General features: G+C 46.7%; 1 protein-coding gene across 1 annotated transcript; it reads right to left on the reverse strand.

Moving 5' to 3' along the window:
• Positions 1 to 1,778: 1,778 nt before the first annotated feature.
• CHCT1 (CHD1 helical C-terminal domain containing 1) lies at positions 1,779 to 10,629 on the reverse strand. The gene is made up of 6 exons (XM_059906421.1): positions 10,558 to 10,629; positions 9,304 to 9,405; positions 8,861 to 9,036; positions 8,327 to 8,426; positions 5,230 to 5,425; positions 1,779 to 1,942 (listed from the first exon to the last, which is right to left on the reverse strand). The coding sequence occupies exons 1-6, from the start codon at positions 10,606 to 10,608 to the stop codon at positions 1,779 to 1,781; spliced, it is 789 nt and encodes a 262-aa protein (XP_059762404.1). The 5' UTR covers positions 10,609 to 10,629.
• Positions 10,630 to 15,661: the final 5,032 nt, after the last annotated feature.

The raw sequence follows: 15,661 nt of genomic DNA on the forward strand, positions 1-15,661 counted from the left end.
GTGAAATCTCTTAGGAGTAGAGAAAATTGGAGAGCCCCCAGTCGTCAGGGTTACCCTCCAGCCTGCTTGCCCTTCTCTCACAAATACTCCCTGCTTTTTTTTTTTTAACTTAATTCTTATTTTATTTTGGAGTATAGTTGATTTACAATGTTGTGTTTGTTTCAGGTGTACAGCAAAGTGATTCAGTTATACATATGCATATACCCATTCTTTTTCAGATTCTTTTCCCATATAAAATCCTCCCTGCTTCGTCAGGACTGTCAGGAACACCCAGTAAGGCCGATCCCAGGCCCCTGCCTTAGCCTCTCATTTTGCTTCTGGGAGGCAATGGGTACCAGGAACAAAGAAGCAGATGGGGCTGCCACCTCCTTCCCTATTTATGCTTCCCTGTACTTGGTCTTCAAGTCTAGACTGATATTCATTTTAATATTTTAAATCTTTGATGATATTCACTCCTGAGTACAAATGGAGGAAAGGAAAAAGGGTCACACACATTTGTTCTGGTCCCATCCATTCCAGCCCATACTGGGCACTGTATGTTGCTGCTGCTAGCAGAGTCCTGAGTCTCCTGTGTTCTTGGAATACAATTGGACCGGCTTCTCCTCCTGGAATTGACCTCCATCCACCTGGCCTTTCTAGCTAGAAACAATGTACCACCTTCACTTCCTCCCCTTCCCTTCCTTCCTCATCTCCCACTTCTGTCACCAAAAACTGTCAACTTTACCTTAGTGTCACAAATTCACTCCTCCCCCATCATGCACAGCTTCATTGCATTTGTATATACCCTAAGGGTAACAAATACTAAAGGCCAAAAGGATCAAAAGGTGATAGGAAGTGAAGAAGGCCAGTGTGTCAGGCAACAGGGAGGGTGGGGACTGTGGTGAACTGGAAAGAGTTATCAGTGAAACCTAAGCCCCATGTGTGTCTCAGCCCCAGCCAGGTGTGGTCATTTGAGAAGACAGGTCCAAGTGTGGACAGTTTTTTAAACTGCTGTTGTTTCTAATGTGAAATGTACCAAGTTAATATTGGCAACTGACTTTTTTTAATAAAAATGTTTTAAACAAGTAGACCACAAAGGGCAAACAAAACACATCAGTGGTCTGAATTCAGCACATGGGCTGCCAATTTTGGACCACGGGTTTGAACCAACATCCTAGCTAAGACTTTTTAAAAATATTTTTAACAATTGAAATATAGTTGATTTACAATATCGTGTTAGTTTCAGGTGTACAGCACAGTGGTTCAGTTATACATATGTATGCTATTCTTCTTCAGATTCTCTTCCCTTATAGCTTATTACATAATATTGAGTATAGTTCCTAGCTAAGACTATTAATATGGTTACTTCTTTGGTCTCCTGCCTCTACTCTCTCTCACTTCCATGCACTTTGCCTGATAACTGAGTCACACCAGCTCATTCCTGGCAACTCCCTTCTCACTGTCCCCCCGCTAACTTTCCCATGAGATCAAGGGCAGATGATTTAGGCAGGCGCCAGACTTATCACTCTCTGACCCCAGGCCCATTCCACTCCCACCTGTGCTCTTCCCTGGCAAACACACATCAGCGCCTGTGTTACCTCCCCTGAGGTCTTCCCCAGGCACCTGTGTCACCCCGTTGTATTGTCTATTTACATGTATCGCCACCCAGACTGATGGTCCTTGACACAGTGACCACCTTAGCCAAGTCAAACTGTATTAAGGATGTTTATTTCCTTGCCCCATTTATACATAATTAAGACCTGAGCATCCTTTTGATAAAGACAATTTCTTCTTTCCCCTCATTGGTCCCCCACGCCCTCAGGTACAAGTGTGCTGGGATCCAGGACGAGCTGGCCCTCTGCCCCAGCTGGGTATTCTTTTGGGCAGGTCTCTGGAGTTTCTGGGGCTTCCTTAATCCTCTTTCTCTTGAGTTGTGGTTTTTGAGGAAGTTTCCTTAAAGAACCTGAAAAAGGGCAAGTCAGAGACAGTGCTGATGACATGACGAATAGTAAGAGAATGTCAGTCTGTAACATGTGGGGGGCATGGTAGGGACTCAAAGGAAGAACAACAAAATCTTATCTTGCTTCCAACCTATGTCCCTTACTCTTTTCTCACAGAAATGTGGGGTAGGGAGATGGTATCCCTCCAATTTACAGTTGAGGGATCTCACACAGGCACAGAGTAAGGAAATGGGCTGCTGCTCAAAGCCTAAGCCAAGCTAGGGGTACAGTTGGGACTAGACCTCTGGCTTCCGACTCTGATTCCTTCCCACTCCTCTCTCTAGTTTCACAACCCAATTCCCAGTACTTTGTTGCTGGGTTGTTTGCAAACACCGTTGCCATCTTTTTCCTTAAGAACTGACTCATGAACATGGTGCCCAAGAAACACCATGCAGGTCACTTTTAATTGCACGATAGACTTGGTGATTCACTCAGTCATGGTGGCTCTACCAGGTAGTATGTGTTATCTCATGTAACACAATGTGAAAAACACAACCTCGTCTGTAACATATCCCACCCAAAAACATGTTTAACATGAATTCATCGAGACTCTTGACCTGCAATCCTGCTCCTGGATAGAGGAACAAGCTTCAAAGATACCAAAAGGAAGCAATAAGAAAAAAGCAGAAATTGGAACATTCTGCAGAATAGCCTGATCTCTTCAACAGGCCAGGGTGTAAAAAAGGGGACTCGGTTAGGTTAAAAGAGGCTTAAGAGACACAACCAGGTGAAACACATGGTTTGGGAAACCAGAGCAAAAGATATCTTTGCTGGGAAAATTTGAAAGTGGAGTATTTAATCCAACAATAAGATGAAATGAAGATGTTAACATGGAAGGTTTCTATAATTAACTGAAAAAAGCAAGTTCAAATCAAAATCCTATATACGGCATGGTCTCATTTTGGTTTAATACAGGTATTTATATGCATAAAAAACATCTGGAAAGTGCTAACTGTGGATGACAATGTTTATATTTTCTTATTTTTTGCTGATCTGTATTATCTAATTTTCTAGGATATGCTTATGTTTGTCATAAAATGTTATTTTAAGAATTACAATTTCAAGCCCAATTTCTTAACCCACCATCCAAGACTTTTTCCTGTTACCCGCCAGCCTGCACCTCTGCAGTGTGCTTGGTCATTCACCCCTGAGCCCAGCCTGTCTACTCACTGCCCCCTCACCTCCACGCACACGTCCCTCCCACCTCTTTCCCCTTCCCCCTCCCTCTCCTTATTTCTTTCTTTAAATCCTGTCCCAAACCTACCTCCTCCAGACCTACCCTGTACCCTGTATCCTGAGATTGCCCATTTGTAGGAGGGGGATAATAATGCCCATCTCATCAGGATGCTGCAGGGTTTGGGTGAAATTGAGAGATACAAAGCTCTTGGTACAGGGAGACGCTGGCCCAAAAGCCTGCACCTCACTACCCTCATCTGATTCATGGACAGCTTGGCCTAGATCATTTTTTAAAATCAATTAATTAATTTTATTTATTTGGTGTACCGGGTCTTAGTTGCGGCAGGCAGTCTCCTTAGTTGTGGCTCTCCGGCTCCTTAGTTGTGGCATGTGAACTCTTAGTTGTGGCACGCATGTGGGATCTAGTTCCCTGACCAGGGATCGAACCTGGGCCCCCTGCATTGGGAGTGCAGAGTCTTAACCACTGCGCCACCAGGGAAGTCCCTGACCTAGATCATCTTAATGATGGACTGGCCTTCATTCCACTGTATGTTTTACTTCCTCAATTTAAACAATAGGCACTGGGGCCACGGGCCCCCAGAGAGCCCAGGCAGAGAGAGTTCTGGGTCTCAGTAGCTGCCTGACCTGGGCCCTCTGTACCTGACCCATCCTCAATCCTGCCCTCCCACTGGGTCCAGCTGTGACTGGTGAAGACGCCCTGAGGGCTGCCCCAGCCAGCCCGGCCTTCAGAGGAACACCTGGGTCCAGTTTCGGACCATGCTCCGCGGTCCTAGGCTACCATTTGCCTTCATTTTCTCCCCCAGGAGCTAAGCAAGAAGCCAGTTCCAGAAAGGTGAGAAGTAGGTGGTCCAACACCTCTCCGCACCTCAGTGCACAGGAGGGGCCTTCATAGGTTCCAACGTTGGCTGGGGTCCCTCTCACTGAAGAGTCTCTGTCCCCTAATCCCACACCCTCTGTCCAGAGAGCCAGGCCGCGCAGTCACTGCAGAGGCAAAGGCTGCTGGGAAGGCGGTTCCCAGGCCACCTGGCTGGATGGCCTCCTCCCTGGTGGAATGAACGCCTCCCTCCGCCCATACGCTGCCCAACGCTAAGAAGGGGCATTCTGCTGCTGCTTGGACACTTCCTGGGAGTTCCTGCTCTTAGCCTCTAGAAACATCTCTGCTCTGCTTCTGGTTGTATGGGAAAGTGCTTTGTTTACATGTTAACTGAAAAAAGCATGTCTCCTGAGACCTCTGGGTTGGGGGGTTGGGATGAAACAGAACAGTGAAGGAAACACACCTAAATGTTAATAGTCATGCCTCTGGGTGATGGGTAATTTTCCTCTCTTCTATTTTATACTATCTGTACATTTCAAACTTTCTATAATGAGCATACCTGTGGGGAAAGGGCGAAAAAGAGAAAAGAAAAAGTGGAGAGGGGGAAGAAAAATGGACAGAAAGAGAAATGCAGGGATGGGACTTCCCTGGTGGCGCAGTGGTTAAGAATCCGCCTGCCAGTGCAGGGGACACAGGTTCAATCCCTAGTCCGGGAAGATCCCACATGCTGCGGAGCAACTAAGCCTGTGTGCCACAGCTACTGAGCCTGCGCCCTAGAGCCCGCGAGCCACAACTACTGAGCCCGTGTGCCACAACTACTGAAGCCCGCATGCCTAGAGCCCGTGCTCCGCAGCAAGAGAAGCCACCTCAATGAGAAGTCCGCGCGCGGCAACGAAGACCCAACACAGCCAACGATAAATAAATAAATAAGTGTAAATAAATAAATTTATAAAAAAAAAAAGAAAGAAGAAATGCAGGGATGGGGACTTCCCTGGTGGTCTAGTGGTTAAGACTCCGTGCTGCGAATGCAGGGGGCGCGGTTCGACTCCTGGTCTGGGAACTAGATCCCACATGCCGCGTGGTGTGGCCAATACATAAATAAATAAATAAATAAATAAATAAATAAATAAATAAATAAATAAATAAATGAAATGCAGGGATGAAGAGAAGATGGGGAGGAGGGATGAAGACTATGTCAGGTGTTCCACGGGACACACAGGCCCCTTCTCCAGGCATTACCTCTCATGCTGTGGCCCCTAGGTCTCAGCTCCCCGAGCAGGGAGACCTGGTGGCCCGGGGCGTGCACCTTGGACAGCCTCTCCTTCATGCCACTGAGGTGACTGTGCAGCCCCCAGGCAGTGCAGAGCTTGGGCAGACTGTCGTCCTTGTTGGCCAGCAAGGAGCTCTCTGGGATGTCCAAGGGGTAGAAGGCTACCTGCAAGGGGGCCACAGTGTTGAGGAGAAGAGAGGGGCCCATGTGCCAGAGCCCCAGCCCTGCCCTTGTTAGGCAACTGCCTTGACTGCACCTCACACCTGCGTAGCCAGAAGGATGGAGGGCCACAGATGGGGACCATGGGGACATTGAGACCAGGCTGCCAACTGTCCCTTCTTGGGTGTCTCTTTCTGTTGGGATATGTCCTTCATCTCTTTTTTGAGTATAGTGTCTTATGTGTTTGTAATGAAACAGTGGTACTTGTTTTAAAGTCCTTTGCAAAATTAAAATTGAGAGCCTGAAAACATGTTTTGAAATTTTCCTGGCTGCTGAAATCCAAGAATCACCAAAATGGCAGCTCCTTATATTCAGAAGGGGAATCACTGAAACGATCCACTCATTCATGTTCAGAGGTAGAAATAAAGACCCAGAGAAAGAGAGGATTTGGTTAAGGCTGCACAGCTAGAGCAGTGGGTGGGGTGAGGGCAGGGCAGGGCTTTCCTTTGAGCTAGATTATGTTTGAATCCAATTCTTCCCTTCCACTTGCTATGTGGTTTGGGTCAAGTTACTTTACCTCACCACCTTCATGTACACACTGTGGACAATAATTCTAATTACCACTTAGGGTTACTTCTGAAGATGACATGAGGGAACATAATGTGCCTGGTACATAAAAACTGTTATCTGTGATTATTCTTTTGAATCAGTGGTTCTCAAAGTGTGCTCTGTGAAATACTCTAACCTCACAGACCCCCTGAAAAGTGGGGTCCACTCAAAGTGCAAGAGAGAAACCAATGGATTCTAATGTAACCTAGTGTGAAAAGTTCATTGATACAAATCTGAAAAGGCTACATACTGTATGATGCCAACTACATGGATATTCCAGAAAAGGAAAAACTATGGAGACAATAAAAAGATGAGTGATTGCCAGGCGTCTGGGGGAAGGGGGGAGGAATGAATAGGTGGAGCACAGGGGATTTTTAGGGCAATGAAACTATTCTGTTTGCTACTGTAATGGTGGATACATGTTATTGTACATTTGTCAAAACCTATAGAATGTACAAAACAAAGAGTGCACCCTAATGTAAACTATGGACATTATTTTTTTAGCTAATAGTGTATCAATAGTGGCTCATCAAAGATACAAATGTACCTCTCTAATGCAAGGTGCTAATAATAAGGAAGACAGAAAAGAGTGGGATATGGGAACTCTGTATTGGGTTGGCCAAAATGTTGGTTCGGGTTTTTCCATAACATTATATGGAAAAAACCGAACTAACTTTTTGGCTAACCCTATACTTTATACTCAATTTTTCTGTAAACCTAAAACTGGTTTTAAAAAAAAACTCTGGGGCTTCCCTGGTGGCGCAGTGGTTAAGAATCCGCCTACCAATGTAGGGGACACAGGTTCGAGCCCTGGTCCGGGAAGATCCCACATGACGCGGAGCAACTAAGCCTGTGAGCCACAACTACTGAGCCTGCGCGCTAGAGCCCGTGAGCCACAACTACTGAGCCCACGTGCCACAAGTGCTGAAGCCTGCACGCCTAGAGCCTGAGCTCTGAAACAAGAGAAGCCACTGCAATGAGAAGCCCTCGCACCACAATGAAGAGTAGCCCCTGCTCGCGGCAGCTAGAGAAAGCCTGTGCGCAGCAGCAAACACCCAACAATGACGACCCGACGCAGCCAAAAAAAAAAAAAAAATTAATTAAAAAATTTTTTTAAAATTCTATTTTAAAACATTCATCAATATGGTTTCAGATTCCACACTGCAATTAAGTAACTGCCACTTTCTGAGTTTTGGTGTGGTATCAAAGAAAAATATCCACAATTACAGGAAAACACTAATAAAATACTCCTCCCTTTTAACTATATATCTGTGTGAGGCTGGGTTTTCTTCATGCACTTTAACCAAATCATTATATCATAAGAGATTGAGCAGAAGCAGATATGAGAATCCAACTGTCTTCTATTAAGCCAGGCCCTAAAGAGATTTGCAAAAATGTCAAACAATGCCACTCTTCTCTCTAAATTTTTTTGTTTTGGAAAATATAGTTAACTCTCATAAAAATTATGTTAATATATAATGGACTCCTTGTTTTTATTTTTAAATGAATTAGTAAATACATATTTTGAATTATTTCTTTAGCTTTAATTTCTAGTAGGGCAAATAAATATCAATAGATGTAACCTACAGGAATACATGTTTTGGGGGGTTCCCAATGATTTTTAAGAGGGTAGAAGTGACCCGAGACCAAAATGTTTGAGAAGCACTGTTTTTGGACAAAGCCTGCCCTGGGACTTTTTTTTTTTTTTAATTTTTTGGCCATGCCTCGTGGCATGTGGGATCTTAGTGCCCCGACCAAGGATCGAACCACGCCCCCCTGCATTGGAAAGCTCGGAGTCTTAACAACTGGACCACCAGGGAAGTCCCTGCCCAGGAATTTGTCCTCTGTCCTCTGTCCTTTGCAACAATCTCCAGAGTCTTCCCCAAGCTGGCTGTGCCTTTCTGCCTGGCCTCAATCGTCCCTGCCCATGGCTCCCCAGGGATGTGCTTGCCCCTGTTCACATCAGGGTGTGGGTGTGGAGGATGAATAAATACCTAGAACTTGAAGCTGAGTCTCTGCCCTCTTCAGCCCCACTCTGTGCCCACCGCAGGGGCAGTGGCGTCTTCCTCAGGCAGTGAGTGTGGAAGGGACTGAGGGGTGCTGGCTGTATCCGAGGGCCCTTCAGGGACTTCCCTGGTGGTCCCGTGGTTAGGATTCGGGGCTTTCACTGCAGGGGGCGCCGGTTTGAGCCCTGGTTGGGGAATTAAGATTCCACATGCCGCCCTTCCATTGCAGGCCTCCCCTCACAAGTTAAGAACACACCAACCAACCCTCAGCTGGACCCTGGAGGAACCTCACCGGGAACTTGTCCGTCTGGGTGTTCTTGGTATACTTGTAGAACCTGTGAAGCTGCTTCGCCTCCAGTTCTGAGAAGAGGGAGACAAATCGCCAGAGCATCCTGCAGGGGAGAAGTCCAAGTCCAAGGCTGAGGGGGGCGGAGCACAGCCCCTCTCCCTCCAGCATTTGTCCTGTGGCCAGGACCACCCAGGGGGAAATGCTGCCTCCTTAGTTTTCGGTTGGGGACATGGAGTTACGGGGATTTGCCAGACCTTGGATACCCTGTATCGGTGAGGAGCCCCCCACACCACACAGCAGTTATTCGATCAGAGGCCATTCTCCCCGGGGTCAGGAGAGTTCTTTGTCTACTCAGTGCTGCCCTGAGTCACTAGCGGACCCTGTTCTCCCCATCCCCCTTCACCATGCTCACTCCAGGATCCTGACTCTTTCACACTAAGATGAAGGACTAGGAGATTTTCACTAAGGTGTGACCTTGATTCTAGAGGGGTCGGCCCAGGAGTGAGTGTAGCGGTAAGGGTAAGGAGGCTGCCCTACTTCCTCCAGTGCTTGATTTCCCAGGCTCGGCAGTAGTGCTGCAGAAAGGTGTTGATGTGGTCCCCTAGGACCACCAGGCTCTGCTTCATGTACTTTAGCTTCTTCTTCTGGGGAAGGTCCCTGGGCAGGTGCAACTTTCGCAGGAACTTCTTCAGCGGCCTTAGATATTCTTTACACTTAGGAGGCAACAGGTGAAGTGAGGGGCCACAGGAAAAAGGAGGGGCAGCTGGGCAGCCCCACATAGCCAGCAGGTTGGCCCAGCTGCAACCCTTATGGCCCAGGAAGTGTTGAGGAGGTTCCCGTCAACCTCTTACCCCACTTCCTTCCCAAGAGTGTGTCAAGTGGGGCCGTGAACTATGAGTCTGAGGCTTGCCAGTTTCTGACCCAGGTCTCCTGACCTGTGGGGAACAGGGGGCAGGGTCCTGGGCTGGCCCCTTACTCACAATTTTGAAGGTGTCCTGGCCCAGGCCCTTGGCCTGGCACACCAGTGAGCCTCTGGCAGGGATGGTGCTGGAGCTCCCCTCTGAGCAGGGTGCATCCGTCCCCTGGGAGGAGGCAGGGGCAGGAGTGAGCTGGGGGGCTTGGGCTACTGCTCCTGAGGGGCAGTGCTGGGCAACCACTGGTCCAGATGCCAGCCAAAGCCCTTCTCTGTTTTCCCAGTGACCTCGTCCTTGAGCCAGCACTCAGGCGAGTGAGCCCCGGGCAAAGAATACCATCTCTGAGAATCCCTGTTTAGAAAACCTAGAACGCCCGACCCATTTCTTTTATAATAATCATAGCACAGTATACTAGCTAACTTTGCAAAGCACTTGATACACATTAACTCATTTTATTCTCCCACAGATTCTGTGAGGCTAGAAATCATTAATCCTGGTTACAGATGAGAACACTAACGGCACCAAGAAGTTTAAGTAACTCCTTGGGGGAATGATTAGGGATTCATTTACTCATTCATTCAGCACTTATTGAGTGCCTAAATCCCAGGTCCATGGGCTAATGGGCACTCAGAAAGTGTATGACGGTGATGGTGATGACGAGAAGGAACTTTCTGACAGCAAGCTGGGGCAAAAAAAGCTGAAAATTAATAACAATGAAGTGACTGTGGAATAATACTTGAAGTCAGAGCACAGGATTAGACTGACATGGGATTTACACCTGACCTTTCAAAAGCCTCTCAGAAAAGTGAGCATTAATTCCTGCCTGTGTTCAGGGGGCACAAGGAAGATCCAGGCCCAGACCACTCTGAAGGGAGAGACCAGGGAAAGGGAGGGAGAAAGATGGAGAGGGAACGGGACACAGGCTCCTCCAGACCCGAGAGAGAGGGGACTCTGGCTGATCAATTCCATAAACATGCCACACAAATCAGGCAACCACCCTCACAGACCATAACGCATGCGCACACACACATATACACACACACACACACACACACACACACACACACGAGCCTGTGTATCTTCATAAACAACAATCATCTTGCCGAGAACCTTCCCATCATCTAGCCAGGTATATATGTCCTTGATAAACATCTGTCTGAATGAATTAACCTCTTGTTCTTTCAGTCTCTTGCCAACTCATGTACCTCACCCTTTTTCTTTCTTCTCTCCTTCCTTGAATTTCATACTCTCTGCCTTCCCAAACCAGCCCCTCCAGGGCCCTCCTTTCCTCCCTCCCTCACATCCCCAACCCCACTTCACCTTCTCTAGTGGCTGGTCCCCTTCACCCCCCTGCCCCTCTAGGGCTTCCATCTCAACCGGTGTGCTGATGGGCTCCAGAGGTAGCACTCCTCAGCCCCCTTAGGCTTCTGACCTACTGCTTCTGGGACCTGAGTGTCTCAGGGAGTGGGCAGGTTGGCACTCAGAACTCGGAGCAAAACCATGGCAACTGCCAACACAGAGCGTGCCCCTCCCCTCCCCTGCCCTCGTTCCCCAGGTGACCAGCCTCTCCTTCAACTGGGACTGGCTTAGGGAAGTGAGCAGGTTGTGCCAGGTAGACCCCGGACTTTGTCAGAGCGCACAGCTGCGCAGGAGGGGCTGGCACCCCTTCTCCCAAGAGAACTGTCAGATGCTGTCCATTTTGAACCCGGGTAAGGCTTTTGAAGTCATTTTCCGGCGTGTGTACCATTCATGCCCCTTCAGTTACAGCGTGGGCTTCCCGAGAGTGAGGACCAGGTCTTGTAACATCGCTTTCCCGATTGGGGACGATGGGCTAGAGGGTGTAGGGAGAAAGGAACGCTGTAAATCTGTCCTGGGATAGATCTTCTCTTCCATCCCCCGTAATCTCCAGGAAGGGAAGCAGCCCGTTGTGTTGGGTGGTGGCGGTGTTTCTAGAGAGGTGTACAAAAATACTAGCCACCGTGTATTATCTCAATTAACGCTCACAGCAGTCTTCCCCGGGGTAGGTCCCGGCAGTGATCCGCATTCACAGAAGGCTAGCTGAGCTGAGACGCACAGAGGTCCCGTAAATTGCCTTGGGTCCGCCGCCACTAGGTGGGGCGCGAGGGTCTGGGTCGGATTCCGACCGCCCTGGCTTATCCCTCCTGCGTCGCCCTCGGGGGGATCAGAGGTCGCGGGGAGGTCCTCGGAGGCGCTCGGGGGTGCGGGTCCAAGCCGCCCCCTCACCCCTACCGCGGCCCGGGTGGCCGCTCAGGGCGCACAGCGGGTCGGGGCGCTGGTAAGACCGTGCGGCCTCAGTTCCCTCACCTGACCCTCATCTTCTTCCTTGGATCGCGGAACTCCCTCTTCTGGCCCTTGCCTTTCTGTCCTCTGGGCCCGAGTCCCGTTTTCCCCACTCCGTTTGGCCCTCTACCTCTCCTGCCTTCGCGGGCACTGGGTCGGACGGCCGTCGGCCAACCCAGCCCGGGCTGAGGCTGCGGCACGGTCCTCCCAGGTCTCCCTCTCGCCATCTGGCAGCAGTAGCCGCGTTTGACAGGGGCATTTAGCTCCTGACGTTCCTAGGGGACAAGGTGGCTTTGCCTCCAAACTGGAGCAGCAATTCAAGATTATTTTGCGGCTATTAAGAAGGATAATTACACTGGCAAGAGTGAGGGGAAAGGAGCTCTTTTACAAACTATTGGGAGTGATAATTAGTAAAAAAAATGTAATTTAAAATGTTAAATATGCATTCTCTTTGACCCACAAATTCTACTGCTAGAATTAGCCCTACGGAGAGGTATATGTATGAGGACTGTTACAGTGGTGACAATTTGTAAACAACTGAAGTGTAATCCATAGGAAAGGGTAAATACACTGTGGCACACGCATACTTAAAAATACTACTCTAATATTAAGGTTAAGATTAATTTAGAAAATATTGGGCTTCCCTGGTGGCGCAGTGGTTAAGAATCCGCCTGCCAATGCAGGGGACATGGGGAGATCCCACATGCCACAGAGCTACTAAGCCTGTGCGCCACAATTACTGAGCCTGTGCTCTAGAGCCCGAGAGCCACAACTATGGAGCTTGCGAGCCACAACTACTGAAGCCCGCGTGCGCCTAGAGCCCTTGCTCCATAAGGAGAGAAGCCACCGCAATGAGAAGCCCGTGCACCGCAATGAAGAGTAGCTCCAGTTCACAGCAACTAGAGAAAGCCTGTGCGCAGCAACGAAGACCCAACACAGCCAAAAAAAAAAAAAAAAACTTTACTACTAAAATACTAATTATTAAAATACTACCCTACCAAATTAAATTTATAAGAATAAATTTAAATTAAATATGAATTAAAATTTTTAAATTTTAAATTGCTAATCTATATCTGTATTTAATTAATTAATTAATTTATTTATTTTTGGCTGTGTTGGGTCTTTGTTTCTGTGCGAGGGCTTTCTCCAGTTGCGACGAGCGGGGGCCACACTTCATCGCGGTGCGCGGGCCTCTCGCTGTCGCGGCCTCTCCCGTTGCGGAACAGAGGCTCCAGACGCGCAGGCTCAGTAGTTGTGGCTCACGGGCTTAGTTGCTCCGTAGCATGTGGGATCTCCCCAGACCAGAGCTCGAACCCGTGTGCCCTGCACTGGCAGGCAGATTCTTAACCACTGTGCCACCAGGGAAGCCCCTATATCTGTATTTAATGACATGGAAAACAGGAACTGGAACAGCATGTATGGTATGATCCCATTTGTTTTAAAATTTATTTTATTGAAGTATAGTTGAGTTACAATGTTTTGTTAATTTCTACTGTACAGCAAAGTGATTCAGTTATACATATATTTACATTCTATTTCATATTCTTTTCCATTATGGTTTATCATGGGATATTGAATATTGTATTGTGCACCTTGTTGTTTATCCATTCTCTATGTAATAGTCTGCATCTACTAATCCCATACCCCCAATCCATCCGTCTCCCACAACTCCTCCCCCTTGGCAACCACAAGTCTGTTCTCTATCTCTGTGAGTCTGTTTCTGTTTCATAGATAAGTTCATTTGTGTCATACTTTATTTATTTATTTATTTTAAATTTATTTATTATTTATTTTTGGCTGCATTGGGTCTTCACTGCTGCACGTGGGCTTTCTCTAGTTGCGGCGAGCGAGGGCTACTCTTCGTTGCAATGCGTGGGCTTCTCATTGAAGTGGCTTCTCTTGTTGCGGAGCATGGGCTCTAGGCACGCAGGCTTCAGTAGTTGTGGCTCATGGGCTCTAGAGCGCAGGCTCAGTAGTTGTGGCGCAGGGGCTTAGTTGCTCCGAGGCATGTGAGATCTTCCCGAACTAGGGCTCAAACCCATGTCTCCTGCATTGGCAGGCAGATTTTTAACCACTCCACCACCAGGGAAGTCCCTGTGTCATATTTTAGATTCCACATATAAGTGATATCATATGGTATTTGCCTTTCTCTTTCTGACTTACTTCACTTAGTATGATAATCTCTAGGTCCATTTGTGTTGCTTCAAATAGCATTATTATTATTTTTTTATGGCTGAGTAATATTCCATCATATATCCATTGTATACCACATCTTCTTTATCCATTCATCTGTCGATGGACATTTAGGTTGTTTCCATGTTTTGGCTATTGTGAGTAGTGCTGCTATGAACATAGGGGTGCATGTATCTTTTTGGATTATAGTTTTATCCGGATATATGCCCAGGAGTGGGATTGCTGGATCATATGGCAACTCTATTTTTAGTTTTTTGAGGAACATCCATGCCATTTTCCATTTATACCAATTTACATTCCCAACAACAGTGTAGGAATGTTCCCTTTTCTCCACACCATCTCCAGCATTTGTTATTTGTAGATTTTTTTTGTAATGGCCATTTTGACCGGTGTGAAGTGGTACCTCATTGTGGTTTTGATTTGGATTTCTCTGTTGATTAGTGATGTTGAGCATCTTTTCATGTGCCTGTTGGCCATCTGTATGTCTTCTTTGGAGAAATGTCTGTTTAGGCCTTGTGCCCATTTTTCGATTGGGTTGTTTGTTATTTTGTTGTTGAGTTGTACGAGCTGTTTGTATATTTTGGAAATTAAGCCCTTGTCGGTTGCATCATTTGCAAATGTTTTCTCCCAGTCCATAAGTTGTCTTTTTGTTTTGTTTATGGTTTCCTTTGCTGTGCAAAAGTTTGTAAGTTTGATTAGTTCCCATTTGTTTATTTTTGCTTTTATTTCTATTGCCTTGGGAGACTGACATAAGAAAATATTAGTACGATTTATGTCAGAGAATGTTTTGCCTATGTTCTCTTCTAGGAGTTTTATGGTGTCATGTCTTATATTTAAGTCTTTAAGTCATTTTGAGTTTATTTTTGTGTATGGTGTGAGGGTGTGTTCTAACTTCATTGATTTACATGCAGTTGTCCAACTTTCCCAACACCACTTGCTGAAGAGACTGTCTTTTTTCCATTGTATGTTCTTGCCTCCTTTGTCGAAGGTTAATTGACCATAGGTGTGTGGGTTTATTTCTGAGCTCTCTATTCTGTTCCATTGATCCATATGTCTCTTTTTGTGCCCATACCATGCTCTTTTGATTACTGTAGCTTTGTAGTATTGTCTAAAGTCTGGGAGGGTTATGCCTCCTGCTTTGTTCTTTTTACTCAGGATTGCTTTGGCAATTCTGGGTCTTTTATGGTTCTGTATACATTTTAGGATTATTTGTTCTAGTTCTGTGAAAACTTTCATGGGTAATTTGATAGGGTGGTATGATCCCATTTTTGTAGGTATTTATATGCACATAGAAAAAAGTTTTGAGGGCTACACTTCAAAATATTGAGGGTGATTTTTCACTTTCTTTTCATGTTATCTGCATTTTTACAAATAATGAATATGGGGCTTCCCTGGTGGCACAGTGGTTAAGAATCCGCCTGCCAATGCAGGAGACATGGGTTCAAGCCCTGGTCCAGGAAGATCCCACATGCCACGGAGCAACAATGCCTGTGCACCACAGATACCGAGCCTGCACTCTAGAGCCCATGAACCACAACTACTGAGCCCACGTGCCACAACTACTGAAGTCCACGCACCTAGAGCCCATGCTCTGCAAAAAGAGAAGCCACCTCAATGAGAAGCCTGCGCACTGCAATGAACAGTAGCCCCCACTCGCCGCAACTAGAGAAAGCCCGTGCGCAGCAATGAAGACCCAACACAGCCAAAAATAAAATAAATAAAAATAAATTAATTAAAAAAAAAAACATAGTGCTAAAAATAATGATTATGCTTTAGATTTACAATCAGAAAGAAAGGAGAGCTCTGTTTTTAAAAGCTATTTAAGGAATAAATAACATCATTAAAAATGTAATATAATGCTAAGTTTAAAAGCATAATGCAGAAGAGTATTACATTATAACTCATACTTAGGTAAGTGGATGTGAATATG

This window comes from Balaenoptera ricei, chromosome 20 (assembly GCF_028023285.1).
Source record: "Balaenoptera ricei isolate mBalRic1 chromosome 20, mBalRic1.hap2, whole genome shotgun sequence".
NCBI classification, from domain to species: domain Eukaryota; kingdom Metazoa; phylum Chordata; class Mammalia; order Artiodactyla; family Balaenopteridae; genus Balaenoptera; species Balaenoptera ricei.